Raw genomic sequence first — 14,309 nt, 5'->3', positions numbered from 1 at the left:
TTGAATTTCGAGTCCCACCTGTGGTTGCCTTGATTGGGCCAGACCAAATGATTTCACGAGCTTATACGGCCCACAAAGAAGTTCTGGTAATGTAGTGGTTACAAGTCGGGCTGCTAGGCTTAAGGTCAGCAGTTCTAAACTATGAGCTGTTCTGCAGGAGAAAGATGAGGCTTTTTGTTCCCATAAAGATTTACAGCCTCGGAAACCCTGTACAAGGTCGCTATGAGTTGGAACCGTCTCCAGGTATACCACTACCACCATACGGCCCACAGGTCAGACATTCCCTACCCCTACTATAGGGATTGAAGGTTTTCCTAGTCTAGTCAATATAAATACTTACATAATGATATATTTTTATTTTCCCCCCTACAAATTGTTTTATTTTTAATATTTTAGCAAATTGAAAAGTTCATAAAATACATCAATGTAAACTTATTAATAAATAAAATACATCAGGACAGGATACTAATAGATTTCTTATAGAAAATGTTATCATAACACTTGATTATTTAAGCTATATCCTAAAATTCAGAAATACCAGGAAAACATACAACTTCTGAAGGTGTAGCAACATTCAAAACATGATACCTGATGGCAAAGAATGGGACTTTTTAAGAGTTCTTGTGTAGTTTTGAGGGTGATGGATTGAAGACATAAAGCCCAGAGAATTAAAAATTTGGACATTTGAATACATAGGATCATGCAAAACTGCCAATTCTGAGGTTTTAAGCCAGGAGTTCCTGAATGAAAACTTTTCTTTCATAGGATTTTTCTCTTTGTTCTGTTGTAAAGCTGTATCTTTGTCTTCCAATGCCCGAGCAAGCATGTAACTAACTTTTCTCTGATGAGCCAAAGCTTCTTCTTTATCATTTAACTGCATGCACAGAGATAAAAAATGTACCAGTTAGTCGATCATAGGATATATAGCTATCTTCAGAGAAAAGAATATTACAGTGTTTTATAAAAATATTCAGTCTTCAGATTTGTCAAGTCAATCAGTGTGAATTAATTAGGTATACCCAATAATTCCCAAGCATGATGCTACGTGTTACCAAGACATTTTTTAAAAAGGAAATAAACAGTGTTCCTTTTACTGAGAATATTGTAAGTCATCTGGGGAGAGAGAAAATAGATACAGTATATATATTTTGTTATCTGGTGCCATCAACTCGATTTTATAATCATAGGGCTGTCATGTGACAGTAGAAATGCCCCTTACGGTTTTCCTGGCTGTAATCTGAATGGAAACAGATCACCAGGCCTTTGTTCTGCTGAGCTGCTGGGGGATTCAAACTGCTAAGTTTTTACTAGCATAACATAATACCAACACTTCACTTCTGAAATAATGTAAGTTTTTAAATATAAAATTGTGGTGTTATATGAGTCCTGGTGTGATGCCTGCAGGATAAGCACTCAACCTCAAGGTCTATTTGAACCACAAGGTTGGCAGTTCAAACTCACCAGCTGCTCCTTGACGGCTATGATTCAGAACCTACTCAACAGTATTTAACAACAACAACGAAGAGGGTACTGCAGGATAATGCATTGGACCTTAAGGTCGGTTTGCACTGCAGAGTTGGCGTTTCAAACTCACCAGCGGCTCCTCAGAAACCCTATAGAGAGTTACCATGAGTCAGAACCGACTTGATAGCACTTAACATAGATGTATAATATCTATATATAAGCAAATAACACTTTTCTGAGAGGTAAGTATTGCTGATATAATGTGATTCAGTGTCTTAGTTTAATAATCTATGGAATGGGGATATCATGACTCACTTGGGAGGTTCTGATAATGATTAAAGGATATGAATATGATAGTATGTCAGAAATAACATTAGAACCTTTTAAGTGTCTAAATAAATTGATCTTGTCGTTAATTGTACATATAAACGCAGAAGAAAAGTCTACCTAGAGTCAGTTATGGGAGCCCCCTCTTTTCAGAGGTGGAGTGTTAATCTAAACATGCACAGACAGAAATGATGAGAAAATTCAGATGAAGATCATGAATGGAGATAAGTATGTAGATAAGCACTGGACTGCTAATCACAAGGTTGGCAGTTCAAACTCACCAGCTGCTCTTTGGAATCTATGCAGGGTCACTAAGAGTCAGACCAACTCAATGGCACTTAACAATAATAACACTCCCAAACTCAATTAGCTTAACCACAACCTCTAACAAAAAGAAAGTTAAAATACTAACCAAATCTATTAATGTCTTACAAACGTCTTGAGGATTCTCCTGGTCTTCAGTTCTTTTCAAACTGTTTTCGGAAGGAAGCATACTGAACAGTTTCTGCCCTAAGGTTTTCTTAGTCCTTTGTGATAGGAAACCTAAAATTGAACATGAAAACTCAGCTGAGACAGAAAAATACAAAACAGATGTACTTCCCAATAAAATGGGTAACTATGAGCTAAGGTTAATGAATTCCTTAATCAGTCAGGAGTTCTCTTCTTCAGGAGACTTTGAGGACAGCTGAGACTGTCCGCAGGGTGTAGTGGGAAGGGTAGCTATAGAATCAGGACACCAAACAGTGTGTTAAAAACCGAGAGCACTGCCTTGCTTTGTTGGCACAGCTACAACTCGCTCCCACTGACAGTTGTCAGATGAGAATGCAACCCCTATAATTACCAGATCAGTGGAGTCTTTAAGAGAGTCAGAAATCCAGATTTTATGTAAACTCTTCTGATTTTTAATGGATGGCTACTAATCCACATTACTGAACACACAAAGCAAAATATGTCTGCAGGCCACTCAAGGCCTCTGAGCCATGCAAACACTGAAAGTTTGGGATTTAAAGGGCCAGAAAGATTTGTATTTAAATCCTCATCTAGCCACTTGCTAGCTGTATGACGTTGGACAAGTTACGTTAAGTTCTCTGAATTTCATTTTCTAATATTTCCCCAACTCCTCAGGGTTACCATGGCACTCCAAACACCAGCTATGGAAGTACCCAGTCTATCACTGCTTAATGTTTAACACTCCACTGGAGCAGAAGGATGAATCTGTAGCACAAGGTACAAATTTATTGATTTAAACAAAATGTCAAAAATGTTTTTTGGAATGCTCTGCAAATGGTCTCTCTCCCTAATGGAAAACAGCAGATAAGAGATTACTGTCTTTCCTTCTGTGTGTCTGGGGTTCAGAACACCATGACCACTTTGTGACAAACTGCAGGGGAGCAGAAGAGCCAGACAAGATGACACGTTCATCAACTTGTAGTCATCAGACTGTGCCTCTTCTGACTACTGAAACACACAGAAGGAATCAATTTTAACACTAACTTGTATGAAATTGTCAAAGTTCTGGAAAGATGAAGTGGTTATATGAAAGGTAGCTTCCTGTGTTGGTACTTCACTGAGACACAGGATTTGGGCTATAGTTCCCAGAGCCATATTGTCTAAGGAACAATTCCTAAGGTTTGTCAACTGTTGAGAGGGGTGGGGATTCTGGAATATCTCAGTACTTACTCAGGTGCAGAAATGAATGTGAATTTACCATTTAAGAAAAACCCTGGCTTTGTCTGCACAGTACTCTCCTTATGCACAGTTGGAGGGTTCCCCATCCAGGTGTCAAAATGTCATGGGTACAGAAGATTCCTTCTCCTTCCGTTCACTCTCTACCATCACACATATAAACTCGTACAATCAAAGAATTAAACAAATAATTAAAACCTGATTTCCAAAGGGATCTGCCTTCAAATTAATACCACAAATGCCAGGTTCCCCTGGGTGGTGCTGGACTCCTAGTCAAAAGGTCAGTGGTTTGAAGTAAAGCAACTCAGAAGGCAGGCCAAGGGATCTGCCTATGAAAAGTCACAGCCTTAAAAACCCTATGGAGCAATTCTACTCTGCACACACGCGGCTACCAGGACTTGGAACTGACTCCATGGTACTAACAACTCGGTGTTTTTGAAATGAAAAAGAAGAATACTAAAAAATGAATTATCCTGTTATTCTTTGGTTTTGTTGACCCCAAAAGCATCTGTGACATTCAGTGTCCTGGTTTTCTCCACAACTGTTAAATTTTTAAATAAGTTACAACTATATGTGAATAGGAGTCCTAATGTGACACTGTGGGTTAATGCGCTAGACTGCAAAGTCAGTTTGAACTGCAAGGCTGGAAGTTCAAGCTCACCAGCCACTCCTCAGAAACCCTATATAGAGTCACTATGGGTTGAAACCAACTTGACAGCATTTAACAACAACAATATGTGAATAATGTTAGCTATAGTAAACATGTGGGTTTAACCATGTCCAGTTAAATCAATATAATTAGTGTTGAGTATAACCCAAAAACTAAAAGTACACTTAATGATCGCCAATATAACTCATAATTACCATCCTCTTTAAGGTGCTTCCAGTTTATCTGTTTCGTTGCTTTTTTATACATATTATCCATTTGTGTCAATCTTAGTGCCTGGTCATTTTTCCTCATTAACTGTTGCTCAAATGCAATTCTGAATGCATCTGCCATTATGTAAGCTTCTTCTTTACTCTTCTGCAAAAGTTCCAACTGTTTTTGAAAGAAAGTTTGGAAGGTATCAGAGGTTAACACATTCAATTCTTGCCTAAATACTGACTCTGCTCCCAGTGACCTCAGTGTCTGGCATAGGTCTACTGCCTGTCTTTGATCCACTTCATCTAATTAGATGAACACATTTCATCTACTTGCTGATTCTCTTCTTCAGTAGCGGCCGACTCTAAACTAAATCAACGGCTTCCCTGGCGGGACCTGTCAACCCCCTGCGAACCCAACTCTTAGACCTCACTGCTCTAGATGGCCCTGTGTGGGTCCTGCCCAAATCCCAAGAGGAAGGGCCCAATGAGAAAAAAGAGAGGATGGCAAAGGCTGCAAAGTCAATTCTCCAGGACCATGTATAGAGAAGAGAAATATGAATTTAAGAAACATTAACTACAGACTTGAGTAAGCAACTATACATGGCTTCAGATACAATGCCAAGTACTACTTGTATTTTGAACCATACAAACACAGCCTAGTGTATAAGTTAATGCTATCATATAAAACAGTATAAATTCTGCAGACAATGCCTACTAAAATGAAGTTAATTATTGTAGATACTTTCATTTATTCTGATTGATAGAGAAACAGAACCAAGGTTTTGGCTATTCTGGTAATACAGTACCTCTTGTTTGAGCTGAAGCAGCAGTTTGTGAGTGGACGCTGCCATTTTGGCACAGGGACAGGGGTTCCCTCCTGGACCATGACAAAGGCAGGCTCCCAGGACTGCAACCTTTAAATCCAAAAGCATTCTTCCCATCATGAAGCGTACACTACTTTAGTACACAAAACACAAGGCAGCCACACACATATCCATGCATGTTACCATTCAAATATCTAATCCAAAAAAAATTCAAAAGGGGGAGAAAATGGGGAAAGGAAAGCTGGAACTAGGATTTAAAGATCTTGGGGACATTAATCACAAAAGAGGAAAGACTGTTATTACTTGGGAAAAACAAAAACATAAAGGAATTCATCCTTCCTCCTTTTCACTCTCAAAGCCTTAACACTCCCTCAAGGGAGAGCTGCATGCTTAGAAACAAGTAGTTTTAATGTTAATGAAAAAAACATAATCACCACACTCTCCATTAAAAAAAAATACTCAGTAATCCTGATAGAATGACTTGTGGCCCTCATCCCTCAAAACCTGACTGCACGACAATGAAGAAAGCAGTCCATATGTGGGTCACTCTTGGTTGACCACTGTAGCTGGAAGAAAAGTAAAAATTTGGCTTCTTTTATCCATTTTGACAATGAACCACAATTAACCAGAAGTAAAGTGTTGAAGAGGAAAGATGTCAGCTTGAGGACTAAGGTGTGTCTGACTGAAGCCATGGTATTTTCAATAACCTCATATGCATGCGAAAGCTGGACAGTGAATAAGGAAGACTGTAGAAGAATTGACACATTTGAGCATATTCTAATTATACTAATATAAAGAAGGCAGTCTATGCAATTTTAAAGTTTCATGTGGAACTTAACTACAAAATCATGGTCTATACCTCCTGATGCTGTAAATTTCACATGAATGGACTGGTTTAAAAATAAAATCTTATTTTAGAGATTTGTAGAGAGAAGAAGCCTCCACTGCTCTTTTAGTATAAAGGCCAGTTCAGAAAAATTTTCTTCATTCCAGAGATACTTCTGAAGCACAGAGTTGAGTCTCTGTAGACTGAACAAATGGGCAGTAGGTATTTTCCCTTTTTACTTTCCTGCTTCTAACAACCACCTCCAGCCAAAGATGCCAAGAGCAACTAAGATCTGGGAGGGCCAATATAAAAACGTACGGCTTCGGCCAGGCCCTTGGAATCCTAATTCTATCTCTTCACCTTGGCTTTTCACCCACTGGGTCAAGGCCCTCTTACTGTTTGGCATAAAGCAAGTTTCTGAATGTTCTCAGTGAAAACTTCTTTTGTCTTTCCTTCTTGTAATTACACTATTTTTCCATCCTGCTGGAAAACAACAGAATGTGGTGTTTAAAAGCAGACTAAATCCAGAGCAGTTGTTGTTAAGTGTGGTTGAGTCAGTTTCAAGACATAGTCACCCTGTACAGGGTTCCCAAGGAGCACCTGCTGAATTTGAGCCACCGACCTATGGTTAGCAGTTCAGTGCTTACCCTACAGCACCACACCAGGACTCCCAATCCAGATTGTTGTTTTTGTTGTTAAGTCAAGTCAGTTCTGACTCACAGTTACCCTGTACAGGGTTTCCAAGGAGTGGTTGCTTGGTTAAGTTTGAACCTCTGACTTAACACTTCAAACTGACCTTGCGATCCAATACTTACAACACAGCACCTGGATGCAAATCCCAGCTCCACCACTTAAAAGTGTGACATTTACAAGTGTTACTTAACTTTGCTGTGCCTCATGACCTCATTTGTTAGATGGGGAATATCACAGTACCACCTAATGTGAGAATTAAATGCATTAATATAAAGCAAAGCATTTAGAACAGTATCTAACACTTATTAATGCCTATATAAGTGTTTGCTATGATTAGCAATTAAAGTCATGGTGTGGGGCCCTAGGATAAGTGATGGACCACAAGGTCACTTGAGCTACAAGGTCAGCGGTTCAAACCCACTAGCTGCTCCTTGGAAACCCTATACACGGTCACTATGAGTTGGAATTGACTTGAGGGCATTTAACAATGACAAATATGAATAACTGCTTTCTGAAAAGTTCTGCTCATAACCATGGCAATGAAATTATATACGATAGGATGAATGTAAAACTAATGTTCTCCCTTGTAAACTAGCACATAATTCACAATAAAACATTAAAAACAAAAAAACAAAAAACTAGTCCAGAGCTGCTTAAAGGGTAATTACATGTGATTGACAAAGTTGGTGTGTGATTAAAGCTGGAAAAAAGGCTAAAAAAAAAAAAAAAGTTCTGCTCAGTTAATGAGTGCTGGCCCCTCTCACTCACTGTTAGCTTCTGACTTCTTGTAAAGTCCCAGGACCCTTGCAGCTTTAATTAGCCAAACTCCTACATTGAAAGACATTTAACACCACAGTAGGAGTTAGCAACACAAGAGCAGACTGGGTTCTGAAGGTGCCTCAACCACAGACTACCCATGTCACTTTGAGGAAGTAATCTCACCTAACTAAGCCTAAATTTCTTCCTTTCCAAACTGTACATGGTAATGCCTGTTTGGCTGCCCTCATAAAATGTCTATGAAGATCAGATCCAACACTGTGTGTGAAAGTCTTCCGCAACTAAGGCCTTTCCCAGGTAGGAAACACTGCCTAACAGCAGCTGCTTTTTCCTGTAAAGGTAAGAAATCCAAGGGGCAGAAAGTGGCCAGCACATCCCAGTGTCTATGAAGGTCACGCATGATACCTATAAAGCTTAGAACTCACCTGAGCATGACCCAGGGGCCTCCTTCACTCCAGTCTCCATGTACACTAAGGATGTTGCTACCCCAGCAAAAATACTAAAAGGGCAATGAGGGGAAAGGAAAGGTTAAAATGTCCCTGCCGTTCAGCCTTCATACATGCTTACTTACCTCAAGACCTGAAGCCTCTGTAAAGCAGCTGCTTGGACTACGGCACGTGTTTTCCTGAGCCATTTTCTGTTGTTTGATCTCAAGCATTGCAAGAGTTTCCAAATATTGCTGATTCAAAACTAGGAAGAAGTATACATAAAAATGAGTGATGAAACCTACCCCCGGCTATACCTACATCACATAATCTTGGAGTCCTGGTGTGGTATTCTGAGCTAATGTGCTAGACTACAAAACTGGCTTGAAACTAAAAGGTCGCTGGTTCAGGCTCACCAGCTGTTCCTTGGAAACCCTATACAGGGTCGCTATGGGATGGAACCAATTCAATGACACTTAACACTACCACCACATCATATACTCATTTCTTATAGACTGGACATATACAACAATACCCACAGAAGCTGGCCCCATCTAGAATTTTACTGATAGAATGTGGTGGTGGTGGTGACGTACTGTTAAATCTGTTCTTGCTCATAGTGATCCTGGAGAGGGTTTTCAAGGAGCAGTTGGTGGGTTTGAACTGCCGACCTGTGGCTAGCAGGCCAGTGCTGATCCTACACCAGTACTCCTTTGATAGCATGGTGGATATCAAGTGAGATCATAAATACAAGTCAGTCAAAAAGTATTGCTATAGAATACACCCTTAAGACATTTAAATGAATATATAATTTTTGGTTTTGCTCTGTTCATTTATGAAATGTAAGATGTAAAAGGGAAGCCCCAGGGAGAAAGCAGGGGAACTGCTGTGGCAGGGAGGGGATTGCAGTCATTAGATGAGACAAAGAGTGTCATCTGTTGAATGCAAAGCTGGTGGTCTTATCTGTTAACCTCCCCTCAATTCACAAGAAAACGTTTAAATAAGAAAGTATTGCTTGCTACAAAATCATTGTTGTTGTCAGTGCTGTTGAGTCTGTTCCAACTCATAGCGACCCTATGTAGGGTTTGGGTTTGAACTGCCGACCTTGTGGCTCAAAGTCCAGTACTTATCCTATAACACTACACCAAGAGTCCTTCCATCACAAAATCATAGAAATCTATACTAAGCAAAAATATAAAAATGTGAGGCTGTTGTTTTTCATAAATGTCATATTGTTTCTCGGCATATCCTCCACACACTTCTTAAAAAATTTTTTTTCTTTGAATACGCTTATTTTCTACACCAACCTGTATAGTAAAAGAAAAGAAATCATATCTGATCAATGGTGTTTTAATTGTCATTCCCTGTAAGAAAAGAGTAAGTAAGCATAAAAGAACCCCAATACTGTGTAATGTTAGTCTCTCAAATAACAGCTAAAGTCCATACCTCTCCTGATCCTACTCTTCCTTCTGAATTCTTAGAAGTTATAGGTAAAGAGGTGCGAGTCTTCATTGCACATTTCTTGGTGAACATCACAGAGGCTCATGAAGTGTATGTGAGAGAATGAGCTGACAGGGCCAGAGAGAGAGGTCCACATCTGCCAACTGTAGCAGTTTCCCAGTGATATCTAAGTATTGGGCTTCAGGAAATAACATTCCCAGCCCTCCATAGCATTACTTCCTTCTGAACTAAAACACAAAGGGACTTCAAAGAGTTCGTGGAATTAAAAGATAATGGAGTTCCCCCACAACCTTTTTAAAGCCCCCGTGTACTTTATGAACAACTTTCCCCACCAACTTGAACAGTTGCTGTATCTTCAGCCCTATCACGGTAGCGAAGCCACCACTCCCAGGTCCACCCAGGCTTGGGGAGAACTGCCTGATGTACAGACTTGCAGAACACAGCAGAGGGGCTGGGTCATGATGGAGATTCAACTATGCTGTTCACTTCCTGTGCTGGCTACAGGCTTTCTGCACTTCCTCTGGAAAAGTCAAAGTCAGCCAGGTTCTGCCACAAGGGACGCATTTTCAAGCCTCCTGATAATTAGTGGAGCTCATACACTAAAAGGTAGATTTCCGTTACTATGGACATTTGGTGGATCCTCCTTCCACTGTCTTTTTTTTTTTTTTAAGTTTTTATTGTGAACTGAGTGATATGGGAACATGGGAGAACATTGGCTTTACACCATCGTTTCATTGCAATAATTACAATCTCTGCCATGCATCATCATTCAATAGTATTTGCTTTTATTCGCTCTTTTTTTGTGGGGGAGGAAAGGGGGTTGTGCACAAAAACACTCAGGAATATATACTCATTTAAACAACCAAAGAAGACATTCTACAAGCCTGCCTCCTAACCTCCAGCACTTCCACTGTCTTTTAAGACTTTCTGGAAAATTCTCAAGTCCAGGAGAAAGTTCTGGGACAGCTGCCTCATGCTCCCAGTCTGAACAACTTAATGATTTCTTGAATCATGGGCACAGCAAGAGGCGGGCAGTTTCCCAGTGGCAGCCATGGGAATCAAGGTCTGCAACCAGGCCTTCTTCTCCCACTCTCAAAAAACATGGGGCCAGAGATTAGGCCTATCTATCGACACTTTGGACAGTGGTGTAGTCCTGGGTGGCACTGTAGCATAAGTACTGGACAGCTAACTACAAGGTTGGCAGTTTAAACCCACAACTTGCTCCTCAGAAACCCTATACAGTGTTGTTCTGAGTCAGAACTGACTCGACACTGCACTTAACAACAACAGCAACCCTTCTCCAAAGAATCCTGCACTCTTCAATTCATGACCACATCAAAATGACAGCTTGGGCATGCTTAAGGGATCCAAATCATGTTTCTTTTTTATCCCTCAGTATTTCTTTTTTAGTGTTCTTTGAGTTTTGGTAACAAAAAGAAGTATAAAAGAGTCAGATCAGGGTTGTAAAATGGATGGAGTAAAATTTCCCAACAAAATTCTCATAGGACAGCCCTTGCTGCCCTTGAAACATGAGCAAGTGATTTGAGGTGATGGAAAAAAGTTCCTTAGCATAACTTCCCATGCAGTTTTCTATTTTCTTAAAACATTCTTCTAATAAGGTCCCATGATCATCCTATGTCCTTCAAGAAAATCAAGATTACCACTTTAGAATCCAAAAAAACAGTCACCGTAACCTTCTGAGCTAACCTCTCTGACTTGAATTTAATGGGTCCAGCAGATGCCCTCAGAAGCCACTGTTTTGATTAAACCTTTTTTTAGGAAGACACCAGAAGGAAGGTAACATTTAGTCCTGAAACAACATGTCTGCAGCCATCTGCCTATCACAGAGACATGTTTAAACATGTGTTATTTGGGATTAACTCATGCATGTACGTATTAGAACCGTAGTAACAATACTTTTTTTTTTACTTACCCTTGTCTTTTTTTCAGATAGGACACTTTATATAAAACTAACAGGTGAAAGATGAGGTTGTCTGATATTTTAACATATGTGATAAAAGTCATAAGAAATACCACTATACTTACTTGCATTTTCAGACTTTAGGATTTTAACTTCTTCTGTTTTCAGTTTCAAAGTTTCTTTGAGGACTGCATGGTCACAGTTAAGTCTAGAAAAAGAAAAAAGTTCCTTCTGAATAAATAAAGCAAGAACATTTCCTACTTGAATATTTTTATTTCCATAGTCAGAAAACAAAGCCCAAAATATAAATTTTCCCACTTCAAAACAGTGCAGAATTTACATGTTGCAGAAGTAAAACACTTTAAAGGAGTGTGGTAAAACTAAGTACTTTATACTTAGTTGATGGGAGGAGTCCTGGTGTGGTGCTGTGGGTTAATGCGCTGGATTGCAAAGTCACTTTGAACCCAGGTTGGTAGTTCAAGTTCACCAGCTGCTCCTTGGAAACCCTATACAGGGTCGCTATGGGTCAGAACCGATTCGACGGCACTTCACAACAACTACGTACTTAGTTGAGCAACACTCAAAATCAGAACTCTCTCTAAGGCATCCGTTTTGCATATTCATTCTCTTTACTAACCTTTTCCCTAAACTTAGCAACCATTTGAACACCAACTATATGTTTAGGCCGCTTTTAAAACCATGCCCAAAAAGATATAGAGGGATCAAGCTTAACACCCTAGAAAGGGGACAAATCAACACCCAAAGCCCCTGGCCGACGATGCACTGAGGAGCCGACATTGCCTCAGTGATGCTCCTGCCAGAAATGCATGCCCTGAATCTAATCCAGAAACACTGACATATGCAATTGTGACACACTATGAAACAACTGTGCAGCACTATAAAGCAATTGAGAACCCTGGTGTGACGCTGTTGGATAAACACTGGACTGCTAACTGCAAGGCTGGCAGTTCAAATCCACCAGCCACTCCTTGGAAACTCTAAAAAGGGTTGCCAGGAATTGGAACTGATGGCATTTAACAATATAAAACAATTGGCCTGTACTCTCCCCAAAATGTCAATGGCATGAAAGACAAAGATTGAGGGATTGTTTTAGATCAAGGAAATTATTAAAATTTAGTCATAGTCACCAAATGCAATGTGGATCCTGAAACCAGAGAAACAGTCTCTCTTGCTATTATTAGAACAATTGGCCAAATAAGGGCATTATTCGAACAATTGGCCAAATCTGAATAAGATCTGTAGATTAAATTAATACTATTGTGTCAGTGTTAATGTCTTGGTTCTGATTACTAGAATATGGCTATGAAAGAGAATGTCCTTTTTGTTTTATATAAACAAATATTTAGGATTTTTGTTAAGAAGTGCATCGTGTCATTTCTAACTCACAGCAACTGTAAATAGGGTTTCCAAGGAGCAACTGGTGGGCTTGAAGTACCAACCCATGGTTAGCAGTCCAGTGCTTATCTAACAGCACCACACCAGGATTCCATTTAGTGTAAGGGTGCCTCATAAACGCAACTTTTAAATGTGGTGCTGTAGGATAGCTCTGGACTGCAAAGTCAGTTTAAACTGCAATGCTGGTGTTTCAAACTCACCAGTCACTCCTTGGAAACCCTATACAAGGTCACTATGAGATGCAACCGACTTGACGGCACTTAACAACAATATATATATATATATATTTATATAGTGGTGATGTGCTGTGGAGTTGGTTTCAACTCATAGCAATCCTGTTGTACAGGGTTTTCGAGGCTGTAACTCTTTAGGGAAACAGAAAGCTGGTAGATTTGGACTGCTGACCTTTTGGTTAGCAGTCAAACTCATAATCCACTATGCTTAACATATATCTATATATATATAGATATATGTTAAGTGCCATCGAGTTGGTTCCAACTCATAGCACCCTGGATAAAGGTTCCAAGGAGCAGCTAGTGAATTCGAATTTGCAATTAAAACTTTGCAATTCAAACAAACTTGGGTTTCAAACAATTGCAGTCTACTGCTTATCCTGCAGTGCCCCACCAGGACACCATATACATATAGAGTCCTGTTATGGCATTGTGGGATAAGCACTGGACTGTTAACTACAAGGTCAGTTGTTCAAACCCACCAGAAGGTCTCTGGAAACCCTAAAGAGGGTTTCTTTCTATAGCTATATGTAGAGAGACATATAGACAGACAGACATATAGACTGCTAAAGCAAATGTGGCCAGAAATTAAAATTTGGAGACTTTGGGTGAAGATACACAGAAATTGTGTGACTACTATTCTAGCAGCTAATCTTAAGTCATCAATTACTTCAAACAAAACAATGATAAAATTTAAAATTAGGCAGTGAAGTGATAGATAATCTCAAACATCAAATCAATTTCTCAAGGATTTACTTTATATGTAATATTTTAAATTTAAGAAATAAATCCATACTAATAAAAGAGTGGCTCAAAAGATTTTGCTTAAAAAACAAATAGCTCCAATGCTAAAATAATTATGGTTTACCTCTTATACTATATTTGAAAATACATTTTTATATTGGATGTTTTAAAAAATAGAAGTTAAAATTAACACTAACAGAAAAACTTGGATAAGCAATAAGAATTTTACAATATTTATACTTAACATAAAGGAAAAAAAAATTTTTAACCTACAGTTAAATTATATAAATTTTAAAAGAGTTTCAAATAAAAACTATGAAACAATAAAATACAAACCTGTCATATTTTTGGATCCAGGATTCCTCTATATTTTTAAATCTATTCTGATCAAACTCTATTTCCCACTGCAAGGAATTTATTTCCTATAGAAAGAAAATAGTGCTTACATGGACAATTGCTGTTAGTAAACCATTTCAAGACATAGGGAATAGCTGAAATAAATCATTAAGTCATTTCACAGAAATGTGCTGGGAGCGGCCGATGAAGGTAGAGGACAGCTTCGATTTACTGCTTGACACAGTCCAGTAAATAATAGAGTAGTCTGATGAAACAGATAGCTCTCAGAAGTTGCTTTCTACCTTCTCTATA

General features: G+C 39.1%; 1 protein-coding gene across 1 annotated transcript in view; it reads right to left on the bottom strand.

The window, feature by feature from the left end:
* Positions 1–574: 574 nt before the first annotated feature.
* The window catches only part of CCDC125 (coiled-coil domain containing 125), a 35,351-nt gene continuing 21,616 nt past the window's right edge, over positions 575–14,309 (bottom strand). The window contains exons 6-12 of the mRNA XM_006870967.1: positions 13,998–14,083; positions 11,394–11,476; positions 8,033–8,151; positions 5,148–5,255; positions 4,342–4,516; positions 2,204–2,334; positions 575–874 (exon numbers count right to left, since the gene is read on the bottom strand). Coding sequence (XP_006871029.1) covers positions 575–874; positions 2,204–2,334; positions 4,342–4,516; positions 5,148–5,255; positions 8,033–8,151; positions 11,394–11,476; positions 13,998–14,083 — 1,002 coding nt within the window. The remainder of the gene's footprint in view (positions 875–2,203; positions 2,335–4,341; positions 4,517–5,147; positions 5,256–8,032; positions 8,152–11,393; positions 11,477–13,997; positions 14,084–14,309) is intronic.

This window comes from Chrysochloris asiatica, unplaced genomic scaffold, assembly GCF_000296735.1.
Source record: "Chrysochloris asiatica unplaced genomic scaffold, ChrAsi1.0 scaffold00157, whole genome shotgun sequence".
Taxonomy (NCBI): domain Eukaryota; kingdom Metazoa; phylum Chordata; class Mammalia; order Afrosoricida; family Chrysochloridae; genus Chrysochloris; species Chrysochloris asiatica.
This window is presented reverse-complemented; position numbering and strand designations above follow the sequence as displayed.